A 22,841-nucleotide genomic window follows, 5' to 3' on the forward strand; every position below is an offset into this window, starting at 1 on the left:
GGAGCTGGTTGAGGATCAAGGTGACTTGATTGTGCCACGCTGAAATGCATTTCAGTGCCAGTTTGAGGCCATCAGCAGGGACTAGCTTCAGACCTCTTTCCAGGAGGGCCTATGCACAGGGTGGGCTGGCAAAGCAGCAGCCCCTGCACTACCTCACTACCTGGGCCTTCTGGCTCAGAGCCTAGATGGAGAGAGCAGCTGTCAGTTTTCCAGTGCTCCCAGGGCTTTGGGAAGAGCACAGGCATTCAAGGGCTATTTATCTCCTTCCACCCCAGAACTACATCACAGCGGAGGAGCTGAGGCGAGAGCTGCCACCAGACCAAGCGGAATACTGCATCGCTCGCATGGCACCATACCAGGGTCCCGACGCTGTCCCTAGGGCCCTGGACTACAAGTCCTTCTCCACGGCACTGTACGGCGAGAGCGACCTGTGAGCTGGTGGCGGCGACAGCAAGCGCTGGCGCTTTGACGGCAGGAGCGAAGGCCTGATTCTCTGCTCTGCATTTACACACACAAACTGTCCTGCAGTGGTCGTCGCCCCTCCTCGCCTCCAGACGATGGAAAGCCACGTTTGCATTGGGGGATCCTGGGAGTTAGCCTACGTTCCGGTTATTATTGCATATTATATGAACCATGTACCTATGCAATGATTATTTTTCACTTTGCTCTGTTAAACATGTTGGGAGGGCGGGCTTGAAATGTTTTTTTTTCTCACATTTAATTGCTTTGGGATGTCTTGGCAAGCGGGAAAAAGGGAGAGTCTGAAAACATACAAGTGGCTCTGGTTCAGATGGTTATTTTTGTTAAATATATCCCGGTCTATTTTTTCAACTGAGCTTAAAAAAAACAAAAAAATTCTGACTGGTATGTTTTTGAAATTGAACCTTTTTCCTTTGTCTCTCTCTGTCTCTCTGCCCTTTTAATTTATGCCACTGTGTAGCAGGAGTCCGAAGAGGTTTGTCTGTATCAATCACCCCAGCAAAATCCACAGGAGCAGCATTTTTCAGGGATTCCCTTGTTTTCATAAACCTGCCTCAGTCCAGATCTCATGCACCTCAATCCAGTCTCTTCCTCTTCCCCTTAATGTCAATAGCAGTGATGGTATCTAGTGAATCTTGTTAGCTGGGCTAGGCAGTATTTGGGTGAAGTGATGTAGCATCCCTTTAACGCAGGTATCAGCAATGCCTTCCCTCTACTTCCACACACTGTGCATGCATGAAAAGCAGCTCCCTACTGCCTCTTCCTGGTTATTTCCTTAGTGAAACTAACTAGACTCCCAAGGGACATCATTTCCTCTCTGTGTGCTGATGTTGCTACCTTGATCCAGCCTGCAGAGGTGTCTGTGTTGGCGGCTAACACAGGACTAGTTGTCTAGTAGCCTTGGGCTTTTTGTGGTTTAATCTTTACTACTCACAAAATTGTAACATTCCCTTTGTAAAAAATTCGGTGCTACCGTTTTTGGACCTTGTGGGGAAGCGTTTTGAATTGCTGTTACACAGACCAAATTCTCTGAGATCTGGAGGCAGAGAACTCTGTGCCTTTCCTAGGAAGTCTTGTGTGGTGGCTCTTAATTAACCGGCAACGTTTAGCAAGAACAAAGCAATAAGGTATAAAGGGACAACCTCCTTTATCACTGAACTGTAATCCTGTTTGCATGGTACATACTCAAGTGACCTCTGGCTGTCAGGTAGGGAGACCTCTCAAGGGCTGGGATTTTACATTCTGAACAAGCACGTGGGAGAGAGGGGATTGGGGTGGTCCCAAGTGGAGTCATTTTGTATTCACATCACTCAACACTTGTCACAAATCCACTGCAGTCAGCTTCGTACCAAGCCATAAAACGTCACTGTTCATTATCGCAGCCATGCTGACCCAACTCTATTGAAAGCTACTGCCACTTAGTGGAGGTTTTCCCATTAGGGTGAGGCACAGAGCTGGTGTGGGCTTGCCAGTAGCTATATTTACACATAATGGAAAGTGCTTTTTCCCCTTCCCGCGGTTTTCTGGCTCTTTGGGATCCTTTAGCACACTGGAGTGAGCTGGAGACTTTGGCCGGAGGAGGAAATGATGACAGCGGTAGTTTTCAAAGCAGTGTATGGAGCTACACACCCCTGCTGCTGTCTGCTAGCCCTTGGATCTCAGCCACTCTTAGCCACGGAGTCAGTTGCTGCCCTCCCATTGCACATTGCTGTTTAGCAAGAGGATCCTGGAAAAAGGCAGCTAAGCACACTTGGCTGCATGCATGTCAGACACAGGCCTGCTAAACTAACCATGCTCTCAGACTGCAGGGCTGGGAACCTCTTGTGTTTTGGAGAGGGATGATAAAATATCTCTGCACCCTGTACACCAGCAGCCTTGCCCAGCCAAGTCAGAGGGCCAGAGATTTCCAGTCAGCGGGTGGGAAGCCAGGAACTCAAAGCATATAGGAAATAAGGGTTTCAAAGGCTCTTAGCATCTTCTTTGAAGAGCAGGAATGCTAGCACCTCCAGTCTGTTTGGCTGTCAGAGCAAGCACCCTCGCCAGTTCACTACTGGGGCATCTCCTGACACGCTTTTTCACAACTGTCTTGGAGCAGGATTTTCTGAGGACCAAAAAAATCAACCTTTTTTAAAAATTAAAAAGATTCATAGGGTTCCTATTTACTTTATTAACTTACGGATTTATTATATAAATATATATTCACCTAGCATCATATATTACAGTTTTTCTTTGTCATGTAATTAAAATATTGCTGATTGTTGTAACAATGGAAACTGAAACATTCCATGCCTTTGTCATTCATCCTCTCTCTCCTGTTCCCCGCCCCCCCTTTTGGCATCGGAGGTCGGTAGTCATGGAAGCATTTTATTGTGTTCGCTACTGAATGTCCTTCAACGGCTGGGGGGGATGCAAATGTCCGCAGGTAGGAAGACAGCAATAGGCAGTAGTCAGCTTTTATCTGCCTCTTATGTTCTAAAAAAGCTTTGAGGTTTCTGGGAAACCAGCCCTCCTCCCTCTTGGGACAGGACAATAAAATGTGTAATATTTTTAAGGATGATCATATGTATCCTTTCTCTTCTTCTTCCTAAGTAGACTTTACCCTTTCTGTTGGTCACTCTATTCAAAGCCATAGGAGAATGTCAAGTATGGACACTGACTGAATCTTCTAACCAGTGATGATCACTTTGAGTGTTCGAAGCATCTTTCAAACACTGCTCTCCCCTCCCCCTGCATGGGGGCTGGAACAGTTTTCTCCCTGTGTTGCAGGCGGGGAAACCGAGGTGCAGAAGGGAAGTTCATGCAATGAGTTGGGGGCAGAACCGGGTTCCTGATTTTGCCAAAAGCTGGGAAGGGGTGACAGGATGGATCACTTGATTACCTCTTCTGTTCAGCCCCTGGCAGTGGCCACAGTCGGAAGACAGGATACTGGGCTAGATGGACCTTTGGTCTGACCCAGTATGGCCGTTACCTCCTGTACTCAGATCCGTATACCACACCTCTCCCTGGCGCAAGTCTGATCCACATTCACATTGACTCTAAGCTGCTCCATCATTTCATGGGCATTCAGTGTCTTCTAAGTGAGATTAATTCATTCCCAGTGCTGTTGCTATTGGGAAATGTGTATTGGCTCCATCACATCTAGGGTCCTCTGCATGAGGCTGGGGGGACCTCTCAGAGCTGGGAACCTTAAATGCTTTGTGAATGCCTGTTGAAAAACCAGACACAAATGCCTTGCTTTCCCGTGTCTGCCTGGCCCGCTGGAAGAAGTGACTGGAATGAGATTGTGTTGGAGGGTTCATGTTAGAAGAGAGGAAGCTGGAGAAAGTCTAGTTTGATTCAATGGTGGCTAAATCTCATTGGCGTACTGCCCACATGGGAGGACACTTAATTTCATTTGCTTTTGTAAAGTTGGGCAGAATCCAAACTTGAATGAGGGACAGAAAACCAGGCTCCTGCTGAGTCTGGAGCAGCTCTAGCACTGTGGGGAATCAGATCTGATTGCTCTGACGTTGGAAGTAGTTTTACGTCCATGGGTTTTTTTCCTGACACTTGTCCCTGTATCTGGATTTAGGTCATCCCTATTCTGAAGGTGACTCGTTTCTCCAACGAGGAGCGAGTGCTGCTGTAAAATTCCTTCAGAGGCTTAACTGCAGGCAGGGCAGGAATGAGACACCCAAATATTCCACTTGTGTGGTCTGTACTCAGTAAAACGACAGCTGGCATCACCGTGCTAACAATGTATTCTTCAGAGACCAACAATAGGAAAACATGCTGTGTCAGGGAACGTTTGCTACCGGCGCTAAGCATGGGGTAGCAGACTAGCCCCTGCAAGCCCTATAAAAGTGCCATCTGTTAACCCACTTGGAACTAGGCAAAATGGATTGTTGGGAACAATCCCAAGCTAGGTTCCAGCTTGCCAAGGTGGCTACGTGTTATCCTGCTGTGTTCAAAACGATTTCTGAATCGGTGGGATCCCAAATCCAATCTGCATTGCGCAATTAGGCTTCAATCAAAGATTGTAACTGAAGCTGTGGTAGTGACTGTTCACAGCCTCCCCGTGGCTCTCGGGGTCATGGAGTTTCCTTCTAAGGGACCTGTCATGGAGTCGTGATGCTCCAGGGGGTTGGTCTGAGTCAAACCCAGACTGGCCAAGTGACTGTTCTAATGCAATCACAGCTCCTCCGCAAGGAGGCCCTGAAGGGGCCGTGGAGCCTGAGAGAAGAGGGTCCCTCTGGGGCAGGGTTGGAAGTATTGGTGGAGTGAGTGTAGGAAGTGCACCCTGCTGCCTCCTGGGCTCAACTCGCTCTGGATCAAGAAGGCTTCAGGCTCCAGGGCTGTCGAGGCCAAGACGAGATTTCTGGCTTCCGTTCTTTGAAATTGGAGCTGCTACATGTATCCACTATGATCTCAACACCCCAGCCTGAAAATTCTGCCGTGGTGCAAGTGCAAACTAGAGCCGTGCAATGGTAAAAGCAAGCTCTTTTCACGAATAATCAGTGCTGACTAAACCTCCGGGGAGTTCCTAAGGAGCTATCCCTGCTCTTCGCTATGATTCTGCGGCCTCAGATTCTCCTGGGTTCTAGTCCCATCTCTGGGGAGTGACTGAGAGGGCCACGGGGTTGCACAGGTATCAATAAGCCCTTCGTTTGCCCTGCAGAAACTTTACCTCTTATTAGAGGCACAGAAAAGAAGGAAACACAGTTAAAGCCTTTGACATGTAAAGTATTAAGTAAGGCTTTCATTTTAGCAACGCCCCTTGGTCCTTATCCGTTAGGCAGAGTTCTCAGGAGCAAACCCACTTCTTAGATGGCACTAACAATCCTTTTTGGGGAAAAGAGAAGCAGTTTGCTGAGATGGGCTGGAGCCATTGTCATTACTGTTATTAAGGTCCAATCCTGTTTCCTACTAGGTAAATACACAAGAGAAGGAAAAGAAAAGAAAAGTCGTAAAATGCAGCTTCTGTCCCTGGTGTTGTCTCTTACTTGCAACCTCGCTGCTGAAAAACACAGGCATGGCACACGCTCTGAACAGCCACTGTGAGCTGGTACCAGCATCAGGCTGTTTAGGGCATTTCTTTTAGCTGCCTCCCTGGTCACAGGCTTACAGCAGTGTTCCAAAATACGCAGTATTGGCCAGCTAAGCCACGGTCTTATTAGACAGAAGGCAAAAGGGAGAGGGGTAGAAGCGGTGGAGGGGGAGGTATGAGCAGGGCCAGCTCTAACTTTTTTGCTGCCCCAAACAAAAAAACCGGCCCCCCTTAACACCCACCCCTGCAGAGCCACCCTGCCGAACCAAAAACGAAACAAAAAAAACCCAGCACTGCCCTGCCGAACCAAAAACAAACGACACCCCGCGAGTGCCCCCCACTGAACCAAAAGAATCCCCCCCAGCGCCGCCCCGCCCAACCAAAAACAACCCCCCCAAGCGCCTCTGGACAAAAAACAACTCCCCTGAGCACCGCCCTGCAGAACCAAAAACAACCTTCCCGAGCGCCACCTCCAAAATCAAAAGCAACCCCCCCGAGCGCTGCCTCGGTCGGGCCCCCAGTCCCGTGGGAAGCCGCCCTTGGGCGCCCACCAGCCCTCCCTGGAGGTGTCGGAGGTCAAGGTACCTTCCCGGGTCGAGGTGCTGAGTACAGCCCTGCAGCGCACGTCGGCATCCCGGCTCCTCAGTGAGTGGATCCCACTCCTCCAGTCTCGGGCACCGTCAAGGAGGTGACAAGAGACGGCACCATTCCTCCTCCAGCCAGTCCGAGAGGAACAGGTCTCGCCGCTGTCGGCACCGATGCTCGTACCCAAGTGCCCGCCATCTCAGAGGCCATGCTCAGAGTGCATCCTGAGAGACTGAGGCAACGTGGCCACGGCGCCGCAGGGAGTCCAGAGACACCTCTTCAGACATTCACCTCTTGACTTCCTCCAGGTTGAAGTCTCGGGGCAGGAGCCATCATGATAGAGACCGCCTCAGTCATTCCTACGGCACCGTGCGTTCCTCCAGGACTTCGGCATCGGCGCGCAGCCATCTCTCCCCGGGCTGCACCACACTGCATGAGCAACCAGCCCTGCAGGCACCCGATGCGTCTCATTTCCAAGTCATTCCCTGGCAAGGACAATGGTGCCACTGGGCACCGTGACTTCAGGTTCCTGCACAGCCGAGACCTCGCTCCGTGGCGGGAGCCTCTCAGGGCCACCCTGCGTCGCCTCCCTGCACTGGGATCAGACCGTGGGTGCCGAACCCCCGGCACCGACTCCGGCACCGGACCTGGATGTCGAGCCCATGATGTTGTCGGTTGCTGAAAGCACCACGCCATCCACCTCTTCGGTGCAGGGTGATTCAGTTGCAGTGCCGCCTCCCTCTTCTCAAGAGGACTTCAAGGCACGCCAGGAACTGCTTAGGAGGGTGGCAGCAAATCTCGAGCTCCGGGCCGAGGAGATGGAGGAGCCCTCCAATAACCTCTTTAATGTCCTCAGTACCGGGGCACATGGCGCTCCCATTCCATCAGGAAGTAGCCAACATCACCACTGGCCCCTGGCAGACCCCGGCCTCCCTTGGGCCCATTTCCAAAAAGGCCAAGAGGAAGTACTTTGTCCCCACAAAGGGTCACGAGTACCTATACACCCAGCCAGCTCCTAACGGCTTGGTGGTAGAGTCGGTCCACCACCGTGAGCGGAATGGCCAGCCCGCGCCCACACCAAAAGACAAGGATGTTCGTAGACTGGACACCTTTGGGGAAAAGGTTAATTCATCCGTGAGTTTCCAGCTCAGAGTGGCCAACCACCAGCACTGCTGAGCCGGTATGAGTTTAATCTCTGGGGTTCCCTCTCCAAGTTCGAGCCCGTTCTTCCGAACAAGAATGGAAAGGCATTTCGGGCTCTGATTAATGAGGGTGCGGCCATGGCCAAAGCAGCTGTCCGGGCGGCTTTGGATGCAGCGGACACAGCCACTCGTATGATGGTTTCCGCAGTCTCCATGCGACGGGCGTCATGGGTCTCACTCTCTGGGCTGTCGGTCGAGTCCCAATCTATAATGCAGGACCTGCCGTTTGATGGCAGGGCCCTGTTTGCGGAACAGACAGACACCCGTCTGCACGGGATGAAGGACTCCCGCACCGCCCTGCAGACGCTAGGCTTGTACATCCCGCCCCCTAAGGACAAGCCCAGGACTCAAACCTCTGCTCCTCTGGCTCTGGGCAGATACGAACCCCCGCCTAAGCGGCAGAGGGAACAAAGGCGTCAGTCCCAATGCCAATCCCGTTTGGCCCCTCGGCCTGGGGCTTCAAACGCCAGGCGGCCAGGAAAGCAGTGTTTTTGACTCGTTGAGGGGGGTCACCGGGCCTGTTGCCAGTGTACCCACCCCCCTGCAGTTAATAAACTTGCCTTTTATGAACCGTTTATCGGCCTTCCGACTGCAATGGGCCCATACAACATCGGACCAATGGATCCTCAGCAACATTTCCCAAGGATACAGGCTGCAGTTTGTTTCCATCCCTTCCAACTGTCCCCCATCCGGGCAGCCAGTCGGGGTCCCAGAGCATGCCCCCCTCCTCCTTTCCCTGGGAGCGGTGGAAAGGGTACCTCGGGAATACCAGGGCAGGGGTTTTTACTCCAGGTATTTCCTCATCCCAGAGGCGAAGGGCGGGCTTCGGCCCATCCTCGACCTGCAGAATCTCAACCAGTTCCTCGTGCGTTGCAAATTCCGCATGGTGTCCCTGGCCTCTGTTATTCCATCCCTAGACCAAGGGGATTGGCTTACGGCGCTGGACCTCCAGGTTGCGTACTTTCACATCCACATTTTTGAGGGTCACAGGCGTTTCCTCCGTTTCATGGTGGGTCAGGACCACTTCCAGTTTACGGTCCTCCCTTTTGGCCTCTCTACTGCCCCCAGGGTATTTACAAAGTGTATGGTGGTGGTGGCTGCCCATCTCAGGAGGAAAGGGCTGCAGATCTTCCCCTACCTCGACAACTGGCTGCTCAAGGGCCCGTCTCGGTCTCTGGTGCAGCAGCACATGAGCGTCCTGCTAAACACCTGTGCAGCTCTAGGCCTACTGGTAAACGAGGAGAATCCACGTTAATCCTGGTTCAGCGCATAAGCTTTATAGGGGAGCTGCTGGACTCCCGGGTGGCCATGGCCTCCCTTCCACGGGACAGATTTGAGATGCTCAAAGCTCTCATCACCTCGGTCACGGCCTTTCTGGTGACCATGGCACGGGTGTGCCTGCAAATCCTTGGCCACATGGCAGCATGCACCCATGTGGTGCGACATGCCAGGCTTCTCATGAGGCCCCTTCAGCTCTGGCTGAAGGTGATGACAGATCTCTAGTGGTGGTCCCTCCCAAGCAACATGCTCCGGGGTATCCCTTCCAAGAGCCCCCTCCCTCACTAGACCTAGTGTCGGATGCCTCAGACCTGGGCTGGGGAGCCCACATGGGGGATGTCAGGACCCCAGGGCATGTGGTCACCAGAGGAACTGACCCTGCACATAAATGTCAGGGAGTTTTGTATAGCCCACAACGTACTTCTGCGGGCTTTGAACCTGCCTGGCAAGAGCAACATACTCACAGACCACCTGAGCAGGGTGTTCTCCCAGCAGCACGAGTGGTCCCTGCACAGGGAGGTAACCAGGATGATCCTCCTACTGTGGGGTGCTCCCCAGGTAGACCTGTTTGCCACCACCCAGAATTGCCAGTGTCCTCGATTCTGCTCCAGAGCAGGACAGGGCGATGGGGCGATATCGGATGCATTCCTGCTCCTGTGGTTGGGGCCCCTGTTGTTCGCCTTCCTGCCCCTGCCCTTATATAAGCAGGGTCCTACAGAAGGTGAAGTCAGATGGGGCGAGGGTTATTCTCATAGCCCTGGATTGGGCCCGTCAGCATTGTACAGGTCCCTACTGCAACTCTTAGTGGCCCCTCCATGCAGGCTGCAGCTCCGCCGGACCTCCTCTCCCAGGAGGAAGGTCGTCTCCTCCATCCCAGCCTAGCCGTGCTCCACCTGACAGCGTGGCTGCCCCGTGCTTAAATGAGGAGGAAGGGAGGTGTTTTGAGGATGTGAGGAAGGTCCTGCTGGAAAGTAGGAAACGCTCCACACGTCGAACCTACCTGGCTAAATGGTATAGGTTCTCTATGTCGGCGAGGGATAGAGGTTCCTCTTCCTCCTCCGTGTCTATCCAGCTTGTCCTCGACTGCCTCCACTCCCTTAGGACCCAAGAGCTGGCACCCTCCCCGGTCACGGTGCACCTGGCGGCCATTTTGGCCTTCCACCCCCCGGTGCAGGGCCTGTCTGTGTTCTCGCATCACACGATGGCCCGGTTTCTGAAAGGGTTAGATCAGGCATTCCTATAAGCCAGACCCCCAGTTCCTCTCTGGAACCTGAACCTGGTGCTCTCCCGCCTCACAGGGCCTCCCTTTGGGCCATTAGCCACGTGCTCGTGGTCCCACCTGTCGTGGAAGGTGGCAGAGTGACCAGATACCAAGTGTGAAAAATCGGGACAGGAGGTGGGGGGGTAACAGCCACCTGTATAAGAAAAAGCCCCAAATATCAGGACTGTCCCTATAAAATCAGGACATCTGGTCACCCTACTCCTAGGGCATGGAGCCCCAGGCAGTTCCCTTGCTTGCTACCCCTAGTGCCTGCCCTGGCTTTTAATCCACTGGATGTTATTACACCTGGGGGAATTCTGGGCATCTGGGGATGTGCAGAATTCATCTGTCCTGCATCATTCTGATATTTTCCTTTCTGAAATACATTCTGCCCAAGTTGCAGAGTGGCAGCCGTGTTAAGTATCAGAGGGGTAGCCGTGTTAGTCTGGATCTGTAAAAGCAGCAAAGAATCTTGTGGCACCTTATAGACTAACAGACGTTTTGGAGCATGAGCTTTCGTGGGTGAATACCCACTTCCTCAGATGCCATGTTACTCTGTATCCGCAAAAGGACCAGGAGTCCTTGTGGCACCGCAGAGACTAACCAAAGTTATTTCTGCATGAGCTTTGCTGGGCTACAGTGCCCAGAAGTGCTGCAGTTCCACCTTTCAGCCACCAGAGGCTGCTGTGGTACCCCAACAGCTGTTCTGGCACCACAGCGGCCTCTGGTGGGCAGGGGGCGGAACTACTAAAGAAGTGGAGTTTTTACCCAAGAACGCTTATGCCCCCCAAAATTTGTTAGTCTTTAAGGTGCCACCGGGCTCCTTGTTGTTTTTCTTGGCCAGAATGTATTTCATGCGGGGGCGGGGGGAATTCTGTGCCTTCCTGGTGCTGGAGAATCCCCCCAGGAGCAGCAGAGCCAGGGTTAGGACAGAGTGGGGCACCCAGGGGTGCTGGGGGTCACAGACTGGGGCTCAGAATGGCAAGTAGGGGGACAGACTGGTGCAAGGGCTCAGGAGCTCGTGAGGTGATGGCATTGAGCCCGGGGATGGGGGCGGGGGGCTGCAGGGACACATGGGGATGAGGGGTGCGGGGACAAGGGCCGACATGTCTGACTGAATGGGAGAGGCTTGGGGTCAGCCAGGGTCTGCATGGGGGATGCTCCCTGACTCCCTAACCCCCCCCCACCCAAAAAACCCACCTTCTCCCACTCACACCAATGCCCTCCAGGTTCACTCCCAGGCTCCTTCCCTCTTATAGACTATCAGGGTTGGAAGGGACCTCAGGAGGTCATCTAGTCCAACCCCCTGCTCAAAGCAGGACCAATTCCCTGAGCTGCTCCGTTACCTCGACTCCCCCAAGCCTTTGCACTGCTTCTGACAGGTGCAGGAAATGACGTACTCAACGTTCTGTTTTAATATGTGTAAGCAGAGTCAGGATGAGCTCTACCCTGACATCTGATGTGAATTATGGCGAGCGTGGAAAAGAATTTCAGAGGCTGATTGTGTTTGCATAGGCACACCCACCCCACCTAGCATAGCCCACGGCAGCCTAAAATGGTCACTTTCACAGCTGTGGGATCCCCAATTTCTTTGTTATTGGGGCAGGAGGAATAAAGTGTTGTCACCCTAATTAAATAACTGAGGAACTACAAAACTGTTTTATGATAAAGGGTTTCACTGTCAACTAAATAGCACTTGCTAGCCAAGGGACATGGGTTCCAAAACCCAGTGAATTGAGAGAGAGAGGGATTTGGATTTGGATTTGGATTTGGATTTGGATTTGGATTTGGATTTGGATTTGGATTTGGATTTGGATTTGGATTTGTACCTGTACCTGTACCTGTACCTGTACCTGTACCTGTACCTGTACCTGGTGGTGCTGGCTCCTTGTGTGAGTCAGAAGCAGTAGTTTCACCTACTCCTATCTCCACTGTGGAATATCAGAATTGATTTTTGATTCCCTTGAGAATCTGGATACAGATTACTGAGCTGAACTCACTATGGGCTAGTGGTGGGCTAGCACTGGGGCTCCCCTACTGTGAGCTGGAATTGCTGAGCTGAGAGCACGGAGTGCTGTGCTAACTAGTGGGGGAGCCTGAAGCTATACTGCGGAGCAGAGCAGCTGGCAGAGTGGAGTGGAGCAGTTTGCAGAGCCACAGAGTAAGTGGAGCTGAGCAGTTTGTGGGGATGGCTGGAGCGGATCACGGGACGGCTGGTGGAGCAGAGCAGCTGGCGGAGCGGAGCAGTTTGTGGGGACAGCTGGAGGAGCAGAGTGGAGTGGCTGGTAGAGCGGAGAAGGCGGAAGCAGAACCCCATGGAGAGGCAGGGCAGTTGGCCCCAGACCATGTAAGGTGCCCCTTTCCTCCAAGGCTGGAAGTGGGGGGACCTCTGCAGATAGACTCTCGAACTCTGGGGCTGCACTGACTCGGGATAGAGACTTTTGGATTGTGGGACTTTTGGGACTGTGGGTGATCTTTGGGTTGCTGGACTCTAGGGACATTTGGGGTATTGGACTTTGGAGTCTTGGGGTGATTTGGGGGTTGCTGGACTCAAGAGCCCAGGGAAAACGACACTGCCCAATTTCCTGGGGTGGGTCTTTGCTCACGGTTTGGTCTATGAACTCTAGTGGAGATGTTTTCCCAATTTAATTCTTGTTGTTGATCTCATGTAATTAAACCTTTTCTGCTACACCGAGACTCTGTGCTTGCGAGAGGGGAAGTATTGCCTCTTCGAGGTGCCCTGGGGTGTGTGTAAGATTTTCCCAGGTCATTGGGTGGGGGCTCGAGCTGGTTTTGCATTACATTGTAAGGAAGGGACCCCTATGTACTGAACCCGGCCCTTGCTGCTATCAATTTGGCCTGGCAGAAGGGTTACATATGCCTAGTAAGAATCCAGTTGTCAAAAAATATTACCAGCATCTATTTTTTCTGCTCAGTATAGTTACAGACACCCTGCTGACAGCTATTTTGAAATAAATTACCAAACTAACTGCAAGTGGCATGATCATATTGTGTTATTCTGACAAATAAAATATGCAGAATTTCCAAATATTGTGTGCAGAATTTTAGTTGTTTGGCACAGAATTCCCCCAGGGGTAATTGGATCTGGAGAAAACCATTGTGGCACAGGCGGGCTATGGAGTTTTTCTAACATGTCGGGGGGAGGTCTTAGAAAGGAAAAGGTTGAGAAACTCTGTGCTAGACAAAGCACGTTGGGTGATTTTGGAAGCTGACATGACAGTGGGTTTGCAGGTAATGCCCCGGCACCTCCAAGCGACCACCTTGGTCACTGATATGCCCAGCGATGCTCACGCTGAGGCTGCTGGAGACCGTGAGTTCAATCCCAGCTCTGCTCAAAGCTCCTGGATGGTCTCGGGCAAGTCATGTGAGGCCAAACCTTCACAAGAGCCCAACTCAGCACCCAGAAGCGAGGCCGGACTTCCGCGCTCCCATGGCAACCCTGCCTGATTCTCAAGCAGCTTTGGCACCAAATCTCTGCCTGACTTAGAGCGAGGCCTACGCGGGAGCTGGGCTGTGCGGGGAATCTGGCCTCCAGCAGGGTGCTGAGCCCGGAAAGATGTGGCTGTTGTTTCCCCCAGGAAGGTTTTCCGATGGCGCCTAGTGAAAGTCACTGGGCAGCTGATTCCTATGTGTGCTGTTGATAATCTCCCCACTCCGTACGGTGGGGAGACCAGTCCCTCCTTCTCCAGCAGGCGATGAGGATCAACCCATACACGGGGCTCGGGGACTGCGGGGATCAGGCCCTCGCCACGATGGCTTTCTGCACATTGTCCAGCCTAGCAACCTCGGTGTTTGCCGCCTTCTTGAGGGCGGGTCCATGGGGGCGGTGCCGGCACTGAAGGCTGCGCCGTTTAATACATGCGGGAGGCCCCCCAACCGGGCAGCGCCGTGAGGCGGTTCCAGTAACTGCCGCCCCCTTCCCAGCTGACGGCCTCCAGCTTCACGTCACCGTCCATCTCCAGGAAGCGCACGTGCTCCGGCGGGAGGCGGTGCTGGAAGGTGTAGTGATGACGCTCGTTCACCGTCACCTGGAAGGGAACGGGCAGCGTCAGGCAAGAGGGCAGAGGTCCCAGCCCACTGGACTGGGACTAGGGTGACCAGACAGCAAAGGTGAAAAATCGGGACGGGGGTGGGGGGTAATAGGAGCCTATATAAGAAAAAGACCCAAAAATCAGGACTGTCCCTATAAAATCGGGACATCTGGTCTCCCTAACTGGGACGTCCTTCCAGGGCAGCAGGGGCTGGGCCGGAGACTATGTCTGGGGCTTGTTGGACATTTGCAAAGCGGGGCCTGTTCCCCACAGGGTCCAGCAATGAGATGGGCGTGGGGCACATCCCACTGAGCCCGCGCTCCCCTGGCTGCCTTGCCAGGGAAGGTTCGGTCCATTGAGCCGGGAGCTTTGCCTACGATAAGAGGACAATTCACTGCACTACGCCCCACATAGACAAACCCGGGGTTGTGATGTTGCAACTTTCTCTGATCCAGCTGGATGCAGTCCGGTCCCTCCCTACGGCCGAAGTAGGGCGTCCCCGTGTCCGGATGGAGCAGGGGCATCCCCTCCCCAAGCCCTACCTACCTTGTACGCCGTGGGGGTGGTGGTGAACATCAGCGTGAAGTTTTTCCCTCTGCGGAAGGGGCTGTTTTCCTTCCGCTCCTCCTGGCCCCACTTTCTCTCCACCAAGCTGTTGAAGATGATGTGGGGGGAGCCCTCAAAGCGGGGGTTGAAGAGCAAGGCCACATTGGCCCCTTCGTACTGACCGTAGATGAACTTTACCCGGAAGCTGGAGTGGAGACGGCACTGGCTGAGCCTGGAGCCAGCTTCAGGGACTGCGCTCCCGGCCCAGTGTCCGGCATTAGGGATTCTCTCACCTGCTTGTAGGGCCCTGTGGCCTGAGCAGTTGTAACCAACCCTGGCCCTGGTCTACACTATGCGTTTAGGTCAAATTTAGCAGCGTTAGATCAATTTAACCCTGCACCTGTCCACACAACGAAGCCATTTTTGTCCACGTAAACGGCTCTTAAAATCAATCTCTGTACTTCTCCCCGATGAGGAGATTAGTGCTGAAATCGACATCACCGGGTCAAATTTGGGGTAATGTGGACGCAATTCCACGGCCTACAGGAGCTATCCCAGAATGCTCCATTGTGACTGCTCTGGACAGCACTTTGAACTCAGATGCACTAGCCAGGTACACAGGAAAAGCCCCAGGAACTTTTGAATTTCATTTCCTGGTTGGCCAGCGTGGCGAACTCAGCAGCACTGGTGACCACGCAGTCCCCCCCAGAATGTTTCTACGCTCCCCCTGTCATCTCCGTCCCTGAGGTTATCGCAGATTAGAAGGAGGAAAAAAAACACACTTCGATGACATGTTTTCCGAGCTCATGCAGTCCTCCCGCACTGATAGGGCACAGCGTAATGCCTGGAGGCATTCAGTGGCAGAGGCCAGGAAAGAACTGCTGTGTTTGCTTAATGGCAAAAGTCTCACGCCTCGTAGCGATCCTGCCCCAGCCAGTTTGCTGTGTCACATGCACTCTGCACTGTGTCAGCCGTGGGCAGGGGCAGGACCGCTTTGTGAGCAGGAAGGCCATAGATAAAGAGACATTGCATTAGGCAGCATCTGTAGCTAGAGAAAACATTCCTGTGCATTAAGCAAAATCTGTGGCAAAAAAAGAGAAGCCCCATAGTGTGGTAGTTATCACATTCACCTAACATGCAAAAGCCCCTTAGTGTTGTGGTGATCATGTTCACCTAACATGCAAAACATCCCCGGTTTGAAACCGGGCAGAAACAGGTCATTGTTCCTTTTTCTGACTCCCGTCCTGGAGTTTTAGTCTTAGAACAGACCGCGCTGGGAAATTTTACTTTGAATTATATCAATTATGAGTTAAATAATACGGAATCTCTCTCTCAGTTACAGTCCCGGGTTCCTTTCCCTTTCAGCTGCTCTGATAAATTAACATTTTTGTTAAGGGCGCCGGGGGGGGGGGGGGAATTCTCATGAAGCCTTTTATAGGGAATAAATGCTGTCTAGGACTCTGCAATATCCTTAACGGGGCCCATAGCATGCAATCCTTCGTTCTGGATTTGTCATTCCACCGGTTGAACTGCTCCTTTCTACTGTCCAGGCTTCATGAGCTATGGGAGCAAGGGGCAGGCTGGGATAGGTGAGACCGCGCGGTGCTGCTGGCTGGGAGAGCAGCCTGAGGCAGAAGCCTCCAGCTCGCATGATGTTCCAGGCAGGACTGAATCTCCATGAGAAGAAACTTAAAGAAGAGAATGACCTGAGTCACTCCCATTCAGTGCTCTAAGATGAGAATAGCTGTGTCTGTCCAGGCACCCCAGTCAACCTCACTGAGGTTTGCCAGCTGAGCGGGGCTGAGCGGGAACACAGCTGGCAGGAGCTGGCGGACGGAGCCGCAGACCGGCAGCGGGTTGAGCCACTCAGCCGGCCTGGGGCTCCATCCGCCGGCCCCGCTCAGCCTGCTGCCTGCCTGGGGTTCCGATCATCCAGGCAGACAGAGGGCTGAGTGGGTCCAGTGGACAGGATCCCGGAAAAAAAGGCAAAAACGATTGTCTGCCTTTGCTTTCACGGAAGGGAGGGGGGCTGACAACATGTACCCAAAACCACCGGCGACAAAGTTTTTGCCCCATCAGGCACTGGGAGCTTAACCCAGAATTCCAGTGGGCAGCGGAGACTGCGGGAACTGTGCGATTGTTACCACAGTGCACCGCTCCGTAAGTCAATGCTAGTCGGTAGTGAGGACGCACTCCACCGACTTAATGCGCTTGGTGTGGACATAGGCACTAGACTGTATAAAATCGAATTCTAAAGAATCGACGTCTGTAAAATTGACCTGATTTCGTAGTGTGGACATACTCTTGGTTTTGCAAAGGGTCTGGTGGCTGGAGACTGAGCTGGGGACGAGAGCCAGGAAGGGAAACCCAGAGCTCCTCTCCTTCCAGCCAAGTTGCTCCCATCTGCTCTGGGTGGGGTGATCTATCCCGCGTGTGGGGAGAGGCGTTGTCTCTGGGGAGTGCATGGTGGGGTGGGGGGTGTACAGAGAGGGAGCTCACATTGCACCAGAGGGCTGAGGGCGTCTCGCTGCCTTGGGGACCATCCCATCTCCCTACCCGGGAACGAAGGGGAACTCCCGTGTACGGACGTGCTGGTCGCTCACCCTGTGCTCCTCTCTGGCACCGAACCCTTCATCTTCACCCAGGTGTGCGGACGGAGTCCTCCCGGAATGGCAGTGCTGTACGGGATGGTCTGAGAGACAGGGAAACTGCTGGGTGAGTGCCACGCCTGGGCAGGGTGGGACCAGGGCCCTGGGAAGAGAGATGGGGCAATCCCAGTCTCGGCCTCCCCCTTCCTGCTGGGAGACCCCTGTAGCTTGGCTGTCCAGCCATCCCTCCTCATGTCCCCGCTTCTATCTAGCTTTGGACCAGCCCGTCTCCCAGGGGCAGAGGGGTGCTGTCCCCCCATCACAGACGCACAGCTGTTCTCGTCCAGCCACCCTAGGGATAGCCCCCTGGAGAGACCCCCCCATCCTCGCCCATCTCAGCAGCTTCTCCCCTCCAGGCACTGACCAGGACCAAATCCAGGAACTCGCTTTGCAGAAGGAAGCGACCCGTTGGGTTGAACTGAAGGAGCCTGCGTTTGGGGCCGTCAGATCATTTTCTAGGGGAGCTTCTGCGAGTGTGTGTCTGAGGAGATGGTTCTGTGGGGGGTGTGTGTGTGTAGGGGATTGTATGGGTGTGTGTGTGTGTGTGTGTGTAGGGGACTGTGGGGGGTGTCTGTGTGTGGCTGGGATTTTGCCTGTGTGTGTGTGTACAGGATTGGGGGGGGGGTCTGTATTTGTATCTGTGTGTGTAAAGGATTTTGTGTGTGTGTAGTGTGTGCGTGGGTGGGTCCATGTGTGCACGTGCCCCTCTGGGTGTTGGAAAAGGCAGTGTCTATATGCAGCTGCCTCTGTCTGCAGGCCTGCGTGCCTCTACATGTATAACCAGACATAAAACGACTAATCCCAAACCCCAGTGCAGCTGCTTCAGCTGTGACAGCCTCTGATCTAACTGCTCCGCCACCACCCCAGCTCCACATTACCGAGCCAATTCACTTCCCATTCCCCACTTGCCAGCCACTAAGCCCTCCAGCGCCCAGCTGCTGAACGCCCTGGCATGTCCAGACAGACAGCTGCCCTGGGCACGTCCCAGATCTGCCCTGTGATGCCCCCCTGGTTTTCTATCGCTTCATTTCCCATCTCTGGTATGGGGCAGCAGCAGGAGAGGAAAAGGAGACTCAAGAGGAGCCCAGAACTCACCGGCCTGTCTGGAATTAGAGCCATTGCTGCTGCCACCATCCACCCTCCGCAGTTCAGGGGATGGAGAGCCCAGGTTAGAGGCAGCACCTTATATACGGTGCTGGGCTGGCCCCTGAGAGGTGGGGCAGGTCCTTCCCGGAAGTGTTGTCTTGCCTGCACGTTCTGCCCAGGATTGCGTCAGAGATCTCTGTATTGGTGTTACCAAAAACGTTGTCATGCGCTGGCATTTGTCAGCTTGGACTCAATGCCGCATGACCGTGTGTCATAGCCCCTACTTTGCTAGCAGTAGGGAGGAGGTTCTACGGGGGAATTTGCGTACTATGTGTTTGTTTTGGCCGAATTTTGCTAAGCATGAGGTATAACAAAGGCCTGTCTCTCTGCTGGAAAAATGCTAAGTATTTAATTGTGGATGGGAAGGAAATCTTGCTAGTTCCTGTTCTTGGCCTCTCTAGGGTGTAAGTGGTTTTCAGCCTGTGATCCATGGGCCCCTGAGGTTTGCAGACTGTGTCTAAGATTTCCACCTCCATCTGAAATACTTTAGGGGTTGGCAAGTGACAAAAAGGTTGAAAACCCCTGATGTAAGGTACAGATCCAAGGTAAAAACGTTGTATGTTGTTTTTTAACGGTTGGGACCGTATAGCTCGGAAACGCTTTCTTTCTGTTCTCCTTGTATTTAATTTTAATCCTCTGATGAGATATTATCATCTTATACTAGATGATACTAAAACTGGATGATACTAGATACCTCCTGAGGTTCCTTCCAAGCCTGAGATTTTGTGATTCCATGATTGTCTCTGAAAGGTCCCCTCCAGTACGGAGCTAGCACTATCATTCGCTAATGCTTTATGACCTTTGTGTGGTTGTTTAATCAGCTTTATGTAGCAATGTATTAACTGCATGGCATGTCTCTTTCTAGAGAGGCGTGGTGGTTATACAGCTGTATGAATAGTTCACCTTGATTCCTCTGTCATGAATAAATTGTATAAGTATTTAATGACTTTATTTAGCCGTCCTCCTTGGCATGCCCGTTGTTTGGTCAGAGTACGGTCGTTACGGTTAATGATTCTCCATTGTTCCGTGTCTGGTAGGCGCTTCAGCCCATGTCTACAAATGGTGGAGTCCATAGCCACACTGAGTTACTCCATGAGGGGATGATCATAGAATCACAGAATATCAGGGTTAGAAGAGATCTCAGGAGGGTCTAGTCCAAACCCCTGCTCAAAGCAGGACCAACCCCAACTAATTCATCCCAGCCAGGGCTTTGTCAAGCCGGGCCTTAAAAACCTCTAAGGAAGGAGATTCCACCACCTCCCTAGGGAACCCATTCCAGTGCTTCACCACCCTCCTAGTGAAATAGTGTTTCCTAATATCCAACCTAGACCTCCCCACTGCAACTTGAGACCATTGCTCCTTGTTCGGTCACCTGCCACCACTGAGAACAATCTAGATTCATCGTCTTTGGAACCCCCCTCAGGTAGTTGAAAGCAGCTATCAAATCCCCCCTCACTCTTCTCTTCTGCAGACTAAACAATCCCAGTTCCCTCAGCCTCTCCTCGTAAGTCATGTGCTCCAGCCACCGAACCATTTTGTTGATTTCATGTAACGGCTTTGTGAGATCAACAGAGACACACTCCTCAAGGCATCACGGCAGCGGTGGGAGGTGATGGGCAGGGGCGGTCTGTGGAGATTTCAGTGGAGGAAAGACAGGAAGTCGGGAGAAGGGAAGACTCAGCAGCGGAGAGGGGCCCAGTCGGCCAGAGGGGTGGGAAGAAGGGTCAGTATCCAAAGGGACAAAGTGTGAATTAACAACAGAACTGCTCAAAGGCGCCGCTCCTGGAGACGCTGGCGGTGTCTGTTGTCAAACGGGCTCTAGCGGGCACCCATGTGCTGGCTGACGTGTGAAGAGGCCCAAATCAGGGATCTCCTAACAGGCCTGATGGGCCCAATTCTCAGTCCCTCTCAGGTGAAGTGAGCTGTGGCTATTCTCTGCCCCCCGGGCCCATTGGGGGCAGATCGGGGGCATGGCCTCCTCCCCCATCCTCACCTCGAGCACAGGCTGGGTGAACGGCTGATGTTTCGGTCTGTCTGTCTGCGGTAGCTCCCTGGGCCACCCTCTCACTCAAGTGTCTGATGAGAACTGAGCTGCTCCGCTCTGGCTCCGACCCACAACCTGAGCCCCAGAGGCTTTGCGGTGTGTGGCTCTCCCCACAGGGCCCTTCAAACTTCAGATGCCACCAGCTCAGCCTAGGCATCAAAGCGCCCCTGGGGCTCCTTTCCGAAGAGATGGATTTGTCCCTGCATCCTTGATCTGGATTTCCCATTCTCCCACAGCTGTGCACCTGGCAGCAACGCACCTCACCAGACATGGCTGCATTTCAGGGTGGGGATGATGTGGGGGGTCCCCTGCTCCTTCACACGGCACATGCGGGGCCTGATTGGCAAAGAAGCATCAGCTCCCTAGTCCCGACGTGCCGGTAGCAAATCCTCTCTTGGGATTGTCTAGTCATAACCCTTGTCCCCCGGCTATCCCTGGCTCAGTCCCCTGGTGTGGTGAGGCGGGACACCTCCTCCAGATCTCTGTGGAGAGGGCGAATAACCCTCATGCCGCAGGGCCTGATTTCCAGGGACAGCGTGGGAGCTCAGCGTCAGCACGGGGCAAGGAGGGCCGGATATTCGGATCATGTCACATGCCCGCTGAGTCCTGGGAACCGGCCTTTGCTAAGAATTTCAGGGACCTGCCCAGACATCCTCAAGTGTCTCCTGCCCCTCAGGACGCAGAGTCAAAAAGCTCCCCGGACGTGACTGCGGCTTGCAAGCCAGATTTTCGAGGCTGGAGGCTGGGGATGGCTCCTGGTGGGGGGAATTTGTGCTGGACATTTCCCGATGCCCTTTGGAAGGAGTCGCTCAGGGCTGGGCGTGGGTGTGAACGGGACCCTTCCTCACCCTTCAAAATGATTCCCAGGGTACTCGGGTACCAAGGGCATGAATCTCTGCAGAGCCCAGCAGCCCTAGGCCCCAGCCCTGCAGCAGGCAGGGCGCGCTGGCTGTCAGCGGCAATGCAGGATCCCATGCCAATGATTTAAGATGCTAATAAGCATTAATTTGCATGTCAGGGCAGAGCTGCCCAAATCTTGCCTGCCCACTCTGCCAGTTCCATCCTGAGCCAGCGTGGTGCCCGCCAGTGGCCGGGCGGTTTATGGCAGACCCAAGACTGGTGTGGTTAGCGGGGCTGGTTTGCTGACCCGCCACCCTCCAGTGGCCTGCGCCCCAACACGTACGACCCCCCCCCGCCCATCTCCAGTAGCTGGGGTGGAACGGGCAGCAAGGAGGAAGCTGGGGGAGGCGGTGCATGGGGCGGGTTCTGGTACTGGGTGGGGCAGGGACTGGGGTTGGCAGGTGGTGGGAAGAGTGTGCTGGGACTGAAGGCTGCTCCAAGCCCTGCCCTGCTAACCCCACAAAGAAACTACATTCCTGCCTGTGAGCTTAGACTCTGGATTCCTGCTGGTCCTGCCTTGGTGTCTGGGCAGCAGCCAGCAAAGGGTTAAGATGAAAAAACCCAAGAGGTAGTGTGGGCTGGAGGAACAGGACAAAGGTTGGGTGCCAGGACTCCTGGGTTCTAGCTCTGGGAAGGGAGTGGGGTCTAGTGGTTAGAGATGGGGGAGGCTGGGAGCCAGGACTCCTGGGTTCTAGTGATGATTTTGCCATTGACTCCCTGTGTAACCTTGCCCAAGCTCCGTGCTGGAGGAGGAGGATCCTGCCCTAGTTGCTGGGGCAGGAGGTGGGGGGCGTGTGGCTTGAGCAGGCAGATTGCCCAGGGCTCAGAAAGTGCCAGTAAGATCCCGAGGGACTGGGCCGAACCAAAGTAAGAACCAAGTACAACCAGGCCAGCTCCCTTGCCTGCCCCTATCCCGGCCTCCGGACGAGGTGATGGGGCCCGGCTGCCTGCAGCTCCCCAGAGCTGAGTGTTGGGCCCCAGAGCTGCAGCAACCCGGGGGCAGGGGGACTTTTGGTCTGAGCTCCTAGTGGAGGAGAAAGTCCTTGTCCCCATTGGACGGACATGTTGGCGGACCCCCGGCTGGGAACGGTTCTGCTCGGCTCCTTAGAAGCATTGCAGAGCAGGCGGTGAGTGGAGGGCTGCAGGCTCCTAAAATGGGGGGGCAGGAGCAGGGGACCCTTCCCTTGGGCATCCCTCGTTCTGTTTCTAACCCCGATGGTTTGGTGCAGCCCGATCCGGTCCAAAGGAGAAGCACGGGGCGGGGGGGGTGGGCAGTGGGGAGAGCCAGGTGGGGCGGGAAGGCTGTGGGGACCATGAGGTTGCCGGCTGGGGATGGGGTTTGTAGAGGTTGGCTGCAGGGTGGCTCAGGTCAGCTGTGCAGGAAGTGAGCAGGTGGGGGGCTTCTGGCAAGGGGGAGGGTTGCAGTGGGAGCTGTGGGGCATGGGGCAGTTTTTTAGTACTGGAGGAGGGGTCAGGGGGAGACTGGGAGGCTTAATTTGGTGACGTTTGCCAGGGTCTTAGCGGGTGGCCTGGGAAAGGGAGGGGTCAGAGGGTCATTATAACATCTCTAGGCCATCACAACCATCCCTGCGCAGGCCTCAAGCTTGGCTCCACCTAGAGGAGAGTCCCCAGCAGCTGTGAGCAGGGGATGGTCTATGACACACAGGGAAGCG

The 22,841-nt window shown here is 54.0% G+C and overlaps 2 protein-coding genes across 4 annotated transcripts in view; one reads left to right on the plus strand and one right to left on the minus strand.

Moving 5' to 3' along the window:
* ACTN4 (actinin alpha 4) overlaps positions 1–3,037 on the plus strand; it is a 78,435-nt gene extending 75,398 nt beyond the window's left edge. For all 3 annotated transcript variants that reach the window (XM_030544392.1, XM_030544393.1, XM_030544394.1), the window contains exon 21: positions 276–3,037. In XM_030544392.1, the coding sequence (XP_030400252.1) occupies positions 276–434 (159 nt within the window). In that variant the 3' untranslated portion in view covers positions 435–3,037. The remainder of the gene's footprint in view (positions 1–275) is intronic.
* A 9,826-nt stretch (positions 3,038–12,863) lies between these two features.
* LGALS7 (galectin 7) lies at positions 12,864–18,291 on the minus strand. The gene is made up of 4 exons (XM_030544600.1): positions 18,174–18,291; positions 17,034–17,122; positions 14,431–14,635; positions 12,864–13,881 (listed from the first exon to the last, which is right to left on the minus strand). Exons 1-4 carry the CDS (start codon positions 18,210–18,212, stop codon positions 13,705–13,707), a joined length of 510 nt encoding a protein of 169 aa, XP_030400460.1. The 5' UTR covers positions 18,213–18,291; the 3' UTR covers positions 12,864–13,704.
* Between the last annotated feature and the right edge of the window lie 4,550 nt (positions 18,292–22,841).

The sequence above is a fragment of the Gopherus evgoodei genome, unplaced genomic scaffold (genome assembly GCF_007399415.2).
Source record: "Gopherus evgoodei ecotype Sinaloan lineage unplaced genomic scaffold, rGopEvg1_v1.p scaffold_34_arrow_ctg1, whole genome shotgun sequence".
In the NCBI taxonomy this organism is placed as follows: Eukaryota; Metazoa; Chordata; order Testudines; family Testudinidae; genus Gopherus; species Gopherus evgoodei.

What these genes read in the sequence shown, in the direction of transcription:
- LGALS7 (XM_030544600.1), bottom strand. Translation starts at nt 18,212, where the DNA reads ATGGTGGCAGCAGCAATGGCTCTAATTCCAGACAGGCCG. An exon ending in CTCTAATTCCAGACAGGCCG is followed by an intron (nt 17,123 to 18,173) that starts GTGAGTTCTGGG and finishes CCTGTCTCTCAG; the next exon opens with ACCATCCCGTACAGCACTGC. An exon ending in CCACCCCCACGGCGTACAAG is followed by an intron (nt 13,882 to 14,430) that starts GTAGGTAGGGCT and finishes GTTCCCTTCCAG; the next exon opens with GTGACGGTGAACGAGCGTCA.